The sequence below is a fragment of the Pteronotus mesoamericanus genome, unplaced genomic scaffold (genome assembly GCF_021234165.1).
Source record: "Pteronotus mesoamericanus isolate MK-2021 breed Mesoamerican mustached bat unplaced genomic scaffold, CSHL_Meso_final contig_2, whole genome shotgun sequence".
NCBI classification, from domain to species: domain Eukaryota; kingdom Metazoa; phylum Chordata; class Mammalia; order Chiroptera; family Mormoopidae; genus Pteronotus; species Pteronotus mesoamericanus.
This window is the reverse complement of record NW_026555084.1, coordinates 22,024,555-22,033,840: the sequence shown is the minus strand read 5'-3', so window position 1 is coordinate 22,033,840 and position 9,286 is coordinate 22,024,555. Positions and strand designations below refer to the sequence as shown.

General features: G+C 39.0%; 1 protein-coding gene across 1 annotated transcript; it reads left to right on the top strand.

The window, feature by feature from the left end:
* The first annotated feature begins 2,135 nt into the window (after positions 1–2,135).
* Positions 2,136–4,920, top strand: LOC129066614 (protocadherin beta-5-like). Its single transcript, XM_054568315.1, has one exon. It carries the CDS (start codon positions 2,299–2,301, stop codon positions 4,684–4,686), a length of 2,388 nt encoding a protein of 795 aa, XP_054424290.1. The 5' UTR covers positions 2,136–2,298; the 3' UTR covers positions 4,687–4,920.
* Positions 4,921–9,286: the final 4,366 nt, after the last annotated feature.

The window sequence follows — 9,286 nt, the reverse complement described above, 5'->3', positions numbered from 1 at the left end:
GAAAGCTCAGTATTGGGAATCATGTCAATTTTTCCCAATCAATAGATGTAATAAAATCCTAAACAAAATTTCAGCAGGTTTTTTGGTGAAATTTTACAAGCTACAACTAAAGTTTATGTGAAAATATCAAAGGATAATAATAACCAAAATAGTCTTAAAGAAAATGAATAAAACTAGAGAACTTACCCATCAGATAATAAACCTATTTTAAAGCCATAGTAATTAAGACAATATTGTACTCCAGGATAAACAAAGAGAAAAATGAAAAAAAAGTCTGAAATAGAGCTATGGTTACCTGATTTATTACAAAATTACACTTCAGAAACAATGAGGAATGGACCCTCTTTTCAATAGATGGTGCAAAGTCATTTGGATGTTTATATGAAAAAAATAATTTTGGCACTAAACTCATTCATATGAAAAAATCAACTTCAAAAGGACTATAGTGCTAATGTGAAAATTAAAGTAATTTTCAAAACAATACACAAATATTTTTATGACCCTGGATTATGCAAAGACTTAAAGAGAAAACAAACAGTCCTAACCATACCATTGAGAAATATTTACAGATTAAACTAAAATAAAGTTTAAGAAGTTTTGTTCATTAGAGATACTGTAAAAGAGTTAAAATCCAAGCCATAGAGTGGGAGAAGATATTTGCAATACATATTTCTGAAAAGTACTTCTATCCAGAATATATTAAGAACTTCTAAAGATGGATTGGGGAAATAAAAGCAAGTAAGTTAAATAGAGAAAAATAATCAAAAGATTTTCAAGCAGTTCACAAGAATGTATCCTAGTGGCCAATAAACAGGTGGAAATGTACTCAATTTAATTAATCATCAGAAATACTAAAGTAACAATATGATATCACCACGCACTGACTGTAATAGCTAATATTAAATGTTGACAATGATATGGAGCAACTGGAACTCTCATTCTTTGCTGGTTTTGGTAAAAACTGTTTTCAAAAACTGATTTTGCGATATCTGCTAAAGCTAAATATATGTGTACATCTTAATGCCCAGCAATCTAGCTCCTAAGAATATATTAAACATAAGTGCACACATAGACACCAAATGGCATGTACAAGAATGTTCATAGCAGCACTACTCAAAATATCCCCAAACTGGAAAACCTCAATCCCATAAACTGAAGAACAAATAAACAAATCATGGTATAGTCATAGAATAAAATTGTATAAAGTAATGAGAAAAAAATAAATCAGAACAATATGCAACACATAAATTTTACAAACAAAATGTTGAGTGAAAGGAGACAAACACAAAAGAGTAATTCTGTAACTCCATTTATATAAATATGCCAAAGAAAGACTAAAATATTCTATGGTAATAGAAGTTAGGAGAGTGCTTACTTTTAGGGGGGAGGGTAATGACCAGATTGCAACAGAAGGAGTTTTGTAGGTTTTGGTAACATTTTAGTTTTAATTTAGGTTCTGCTTATAAGTGTGTATTCACTTTGTGAAAAATCTTTGAATTATTCGCTTATGATTTGTACCCTTTTCTGATGTATGTTATTTTTAAACATAGTTAGTTAGAGCATCCTCTGGATATGCCAAGGTTTTGGGTTCATCTCGCATCAGGGCAGATACAAGAAGCAGCCAATGAATGCATGAATGGGTGGAGCAACAAAGCAGTCTCTCTTTCTCTCCCCCTTCCCCTTTCTCTATCTAAAATCAGTCAATTAAAACAGTAACTTTTGTAAAGTTGTAAGCCTTGTAAATATCCATTATCACTTATTTATTGAATATAATTAAACAGAAAACCCTCAAGAAAAAATTTCTTCATGTACTCAAAAGGTACTTTCACAAGGAATGCTAATGTATCATTTTAGTTTATTCTGAAAATTATTCTTTCACTTAAAGGTGACTCAGCAAATGTTTATTTAGAGCTCCCAATAACTAAGAACTGAAGATATGATCAGGAGCATTTCTGTGACTTAAAAAGATATTGATACACAACAGTTACAATTTGGAATGAAATGGCAAATACTCTTTGCAATAGTAAATAAGGACGCCTGGTGGCGCTGCAGGCTAGGCGTTTGAATGAAGAGCTCTGTGGGTACCCGGACGCCATTAAGCTGGGAATCAGAACTCTGAGTGCTTCCTAAAAGAAGGAAGCATTTTAGGTAAGATCTAAGGGCAAAGATCTTCAGAGAGGGCATCGTTTTAGTGTGAGTCAGTCAGAAAGATCTAATTCGAGGTTATTTAACGAAGTCATTTGGGTTGATTGTACAGCGAGTTGAAGAAACTTCACCTTCTTGAACTGGGTCTGAACAATGGAGACTGCGCTAGCAAAAACACTACAGAAAAGGCAAGTTGTCTTTCTTGTTATATTGTTGTTTCTGTGGGAGGCTGGCTCTGAAGCAATTAGGTATTCCATGCCAGAAGAAACAGAAAGTGGCTCCTTTGTGGCCAACCTGGCAAATGACCTGGGGCTCAGGGTGGGGGAACTGGCCACTCGGGGCGCGCGAATCCATTACAAAGGAAACAAACCGCTCTTGCAGCTCGATATAAAGACTGGGAATTTGCTTCTACATGAAAAATTAGACCGGGAGGCGCTGTGTGGGGTGACAAATCCCTGTATACTGCAATTCCAACTATTACTGGAAAAGCCGGTGCAGTTTTTTCAAGCTGATCTGCAGCTCACGGATATAAATGACCATTCGCCAGAGTTCCTAGACAGGGAAATGCTCCTAAAAATCCCAGAGAGCGTCCAGCCAGGGACTGTGTTTCCTTTGAAAATAGCTCAGGACTTTGACATAGGTAGCAACTCTGTGCAGAACTACACAGTCAGCCCCAACTCCCATTTTCATGTGGTCACTCACAATCTCGGAGATGGCAGAAAATACCCAGAGCTGGTGCTAGACAGAGCGCTGGATCGGGAGGAGCAGCCCGAGCTCAGTTTAACCCTCACGGCGCTAGATGGTGGAGCTCCGCCAAGGTCTGGGACCACTACCATCCGCATTGAAGTCGTGGACATCAATGATAACGCTCCTGAGTTTTTACAGGCTCTCTATGAAACACAGGTCCCGGAGAACAGCCCCCTAAACTCCTTAGTTGTCACTGTTTCCGCCCGAGATTTAGATGCAGGAATGTATGGGAATGTAGTTTACGCTCTAGTCCAAGGCGATGACGTTACTCAACCATTTGTAATAGACAAAATAACAGGAGAAATTCGTCTCAAAAAGCCATTGGATTTCGAAACAACTCAGTATTTTAACGTGCAAGTTGCAGCCACAGATGGTGGGGGACTTTCAGGAAAATGCTCTGTAGCTATACAGGTGGTGGACGTGAATGACAACGCCCCGGAACTGACCATGTCGAAACTCGCCAGCTCTACCCCAGAAAACTCCCCAGAGACTGTAGTTGCTGTTTTCAGTGTTTCTGATCCAGACTCTGGGGACAACGGCAGGATGGTTTGCTCCATCCAGAATGATCTCCCTTTTATCTTAAAACCCACATTCAAGAATTTTTACACCCTAGTGACAGAGAGGCCCCTGGACAGGGAGAGCAGGGCAGAGTACAACGTCACCATCACCGTCACCGACATGGGGACCCCCAGGCTGAAAACCCAGCACAACATCACCGTGCAGGTGTCCGACGTCAACGACAACGCCCCCGCCTTCACCCAGACCGCCTACACCCTCTTCGTCCGCGAGAACAACAGCCCCGCCCTGCACATAGGCAGCGTCAGCGCCTCCGACAGAGACGCGGGCGCCAACGCCCAGGTCGCCTACTCGCTGCTGCCGCCCCGCGACCCCAGCCTGCCCCTGGCCTCGCTCGTGTCCATCAACGCGGACAACGGGCAGCTGTTCGCCCTGAGGGCGCTGGACTACGAGGCCCTGCAGGCGTTCGAGTTCGGCGTGGGCGCCACGGACCGCGGGTCGCCGGCGCTGAGCAGCCAGGCGCTGGTGCGCGTGCAGGTGCTGGACGCCAACGACAACGCGCCCTTCGTGCTGTACCCGCTGCAGAACGGCTCCGCGCCCTGCACCGAGCTGGTGCCCCGCGCGGCCGAGCCGGGCTACGTGGTGAGCAAGGTGGTGGCGGTGGACGGCGACTCGGGCCAGAACGCCTGGCTGTCGTACCAGCTGCTCAAGGCCACGGAGCCCGGGCTGTTCGGCGTGTGGGCGCACAACGGCGAGGTGCGCACGGCGCGGCCGCTGGGCGAGCGCGACGCGGCCCGGCACCGGCTGCTCGTGCTGGTCAAGGACAACGGCGAGCCGCCGCTGTCGGCCAGCGTCACGCTGCACGTGCTGCTGGTGGACGGCTTCTCGCAGCCCTTCCTGCCGCTGCCCGAGGCGGCGGCCGCCGCGGCGCAGGCCGACCCGCTCACCGTCTACCTGGTCGTGGCGCTGGCGTCGGTGTCGTCGCTCTTCCTGTTCTCGGTGCTGGCGTTCGTGGCGGTGCGGCTGTGCAGGAGGAGCAGGGCCGGCTTGGCGGGTGGCTGCTCGGTTCCCGAGGGCCATTTTCCGGGCCACCTGGTGGACGTCACCGGGACCGGGACATTGTCCCAGAGCTACCAGTATGAGATATGTCTGACTGGAGGCTCCGGATCAAATGAGTTCAAATTCTTGAAGCCAATTATCCCCAGCCTCCCACCCCCAAACACTGGAGAAGGAATAGAGGAAAACTCCATATTCCGGCATAACTTCGAATTTAATTAGGAATTTCATCATGATACAATGTCTTTTGTAACATCTCCAGTTTCCCCAGATACAGAGTTTGAGAGCTTCATGGACAAAAATCGCATCTTCAAGTAGAGCCTGAATTTCCCTTTTGTAAACTATTTGTCCATTGCGCTTTATCTTGTCCAGGTTTGGGAAACTCAGTTCTAGGTGATTGTATTATTTGCATAATGCCATTTCAAATCCCTGCATGATGGTGATTTTCCTGTAATGTTTGCTCCTTTTGTTGCCTTTTGTTTAGATTAACTATCTTAATAAAATAAAATATAAATTGCTTTTCTCTGTATTCAGTCCATTTTTTCATCACACTAAATATTTTTGGTGCTAAATAGCAAAGATTAAAAAGTGTTTTTACATGTTTTTAAATTTTTGTTTTGAAATGAATATATGTATTCGATAAAAATGCAATATGTGAGAAAACACGATGAAAGCAACAATCTTGTATCTACTCTTCTTTCCTCATTGTCATCCCCACTGGCAAACGGTTTTTTAAGCACACATTTTTTAATAAAATTATAATATACACAGAAAAGGGAACAGATTCTTGATTTTAGTACAATGTATTAATATTTTCAGAAAGTAAACATAGTATCAATATCTTGATGAAGAAATGAAATATTACCAGCATCCCAGGTGCCACAGAAATTATCCTTAAAATTACTACCAGCACAAGTATAACAAATATCCTGACTTCTAATACTATAGTTTAGTTTTACCTGTTTTGAATTTATTTAAATAGAATGGTATATACTGTTTTGTGTCTGGCTTCTTTAAGTCAACATTATATTTATGACATTTATCTATGACATTGCTTTTAATTTTACTCATTCTTTTTAAAAAATATTTTATTTACTTATTTTTAGAGAGAGGAAGGGAGGGAGAGAGGGTGAGAAATATCAATGTGCAGTTGCCTCTCGCAGGCCCCTTACTGGGGACCTGGTGGGCAACCCAGGCATGTACCCCAGGCTGGGAATCTAATCTGTGACTGTTTGGTTTGCAGGCCAGGAACTCAGTCCACTAAGTCACATCAGCCAGAGCTAGTTATTCACTCTTATTTCGGCATAACATTCCAGTGCATGAATATTTCATAATTTATTACCCATCCTACTGTAGATAGATATTTGGGTTGGTGAAAATTTAGGCTGTTTGAGTAATACTGCTCTAAACATTTTTGTAGTTTTCATTTGGCAAACATATTTATGCATTCTGTTGGGTGTACACCTAGGGGTAAAACTGCCACTCATTTAGTAAGTAGATGTTCATTTTTAGTAGATATTTTAAAATAATTTTCCAGTGTTTTTGTACCAATTTACACTTTTATCAGCAGTGTTTGGATGTACCTCTCTGTTCTTGTCAGCACTTGGTATTGTCTGTTTTCCACTTCATCCCATTGGAAAGCACTTTTAAACCTTTTATTTTCTAGATTTTGATATTTGCTTTCTTATCACTAAAGAATATGTTGTAACTTTTTCATAAACTTCAATTAATTTCCTGCTATTATTTTTTTTTAGTCCTAGCACACAAAGTTCTTTCATCCATCCTTCACATATAGCTATCTCACCATTTTCTGCTACTTCTCTGCACAAACTGAAATCATTTCTTTTTTAGAAAATTGTACTTATTCAGTGACCTTTTGGTTCATAAGCCAGTGCTCAATACACTGAGCAACCAGCCAGGGCTCCATTTCTTGTTCCACTAACAACAGTTTCTTCTGATTTTCTGTATGAGAGAAAAAAATAGAATTCTTATCAACCTGTTATCTGTTTCTCTCTCACATTTTCAAATCTCTCTCAAATGAACCTTTTCTTTTACATAGTCAAGGTTGCTGCTTTGTTTTTTCTGCTTTTGTAAGATAGGGCAGTCTTCACCCAAGTTTCTGTCTGCGTGGCAGTTATGGCAGGGTGCTCTGTGTGAATCAGTTCAGGGCCAGGTTTATAAAGTATCAGATTTTACTTTTGGGTGCATTGTGATGAATGGGCAGAGAGCACTTCAGCATGTGGTCCTTTAAAGGCCAAGATACAAAAGGTTTTGTGCTGAGATTCCAGGGTTTTCACTTGGAAACCTTAGTGCTCTCCAGAAAAATTCCTTTTATTTCCTTAGAAATGAGCCTTAAAGTTTTTAAAAGGAAGTCTTGTGGGGAAATAATTATTATTAATTATTACTTTATGATATATATTATTATTACACACTGTCTACACACTTGGCTGTTTTCTAAAGTATTTACACATATATCATTTAATCCTCAAAATAATGGAATCACTGGCATCCCCATTTTAGAGAAGAACAAACTGGACATATAGAGTTAAAGTAACTGTAGTAAGTGATGGAATCAGAATTTGAAAACAAGCAGCCTGACCCCAGAGACATTGCTTTTTTGTATACTTTTTCTAGTTTTAAATCTATTAAACATTTTAAAAGTGTACACACTGTATGTTTGCAATTTAAAATTAAAATAGTAAAATGTTCACCCATGTATGTATCACGCAGCTTAAGATTAGAACAAGGCCAAGACCTTGGAAACCCCCATGTGCTTCCATGATTACATCCTCTATCCTCATGAAAATCAATACCTGTTCTGAATTTTTATACATATTTGTTCTTTTTCAAATTTCAGCTGATATGCATATATCCCTAGATGACATATTGTTTACCTTTGTCTGCTTTTGAAATTTATATAATTGGATCAATGTAGTATGAATCATCAGTGGGCTTACTTTTTCAATCATTAGGTATTGAATCCATCCATGTTAATGTAGTTCATTCATTAGCGTGCTCTATAGTATTCCATTATATGCACCTTTACTTTTATTTATTTTTTGAATACTTATTATGAGTTTTTATTTTTATTTTTTATTACATTTGATTGATTATGCTACTACAGTTGTCCTGATTTTTCCTACTTTGACCCCTTTCCATCCAGCACCCCCTACTCCCTCAGGCATTCTCCCACCTTTACTTTTAAATTCATAATACTTTTGAATGACTTTGGGGTTGCTCCAAGAGTTTTGTATTATGAACAGTGCTGCTATAAGCATTATTGGATATATCTCCTCATGTACTTGGGCAAGAGTTCTTTTGAAGTACAAGTACATCTAGGAAGGTACCATCGGGACCATACCAAAAGCTGGAAAGATATTAAAGTGAATGAAATAGATAATTAATAGATGCCAACACCAAGGTGACAGGTTACAATTATTTGACAAAGATTTTAAAATGAATTTCAAAAATGCTTTACAAGCAATTACAAATATGCTTGAAACATGAAAAATGTAAAGCTACAGCAAATAAATAAAAGATATAAAGAAATAACCAATGGATATTTTACAAATTAAAAATACAATGATTGGAATGAAAAACTCAGTGGATGAGTTCAACAGCAGAGTAGAGGGGACAAACAATAATCAGTGAACGAGAAGACAGGACAATAAAAATTACCCAATCTAAACAACAGAGAGAATATAGACTGTAAAAAGAGTACAGACTGGAGCCTTGCAGACCAGTGAGACAATAACAAAAGATCTAATGTTTTGTCTTTGGGATCACAAAAAGGAAAGGAGGGGACTTCTCAAACTTTGCAAAAGACATAGACCCAGGGATTCAAGAAGCCTAAGAAATTTAAAACAAGGTAAACCATAACAATCTGTACCAAAAGACATAATAGTTAAATTTATGAAAACTAAAGAGAAGGGAAAATTTTGAAAGCAGTGAGAGAGAAAAATGACACATTACCCATATGACAATAACAATTTGAATGACAGTAGATCTCTCATTAGAAGCCATGGTGGTTGGTCAGAGGGAAGTGACATAATATTTTTCAACTGCTCAAAGTTAACCCAGAATCCTATATCCAGTGAAAATGTCATTCAGGAAGAGAACTTGTTACCTGTAGAAATACCCTAAAAGAATGGATAAAGGAAGTTCTCCAAACATAAAGGAATCCATTTTTAAAAATGGAACAGCAGGAAAAAGAAAAAAACACAATAAACAAAAACATAGGTAAATGCAATAAACTTTCCTTTTCCCCTCAAGTTTTCTAAATTATGTTTGATGGTTGAATCCAAAATTATAACACTGTCTGATATAGCTCTAAATGTAGGTACAAAAAATATTTAATTATATATTATAAATGCGGGAAGGCAAAAAGTTGTAAAGGGCAGTAAGTTAGCCACCCTTCTCATGAACTGGTATCATGACAACACCAGTAAACCGTGATGAGTTATGTATGGAGCAACAAGTATAAAAGCTATACGAAATGAAACACTAAAAACCACTATAGATAAGTCAAAGTAGACTTCTAAAAAAGTGTTCTAATAACCTATAAGAAAACAGCAAAGAGAAAACAGAAACAGAGAGAACAAAAAGAAAACAAAAAATAAAATGGCAAGTTCTAACATCAGTAATTACATTAAATGTAAATGGTTTGAATGCACAAATTAAAAGAGATTGACAAAAAGTGGATTTTTAAAAATAACCAACTATATGCAGCCTATAGGAAACTTTGCTTCAAATATAATAATATAGACAGAGTGAGAGCAAAAAGATAGAAAATATACTCTGCAAATAGAAAAAATAAAGCAAA

Coding starts and splice junctions, on each gene's coding strand:
- LOC129066614 (XM_054568315.1), top strand. CDS start 2,299: ATGGAGACTGCGCTAGCAAAAACACTACAGAAAAGGCAAGTTGTCTTT.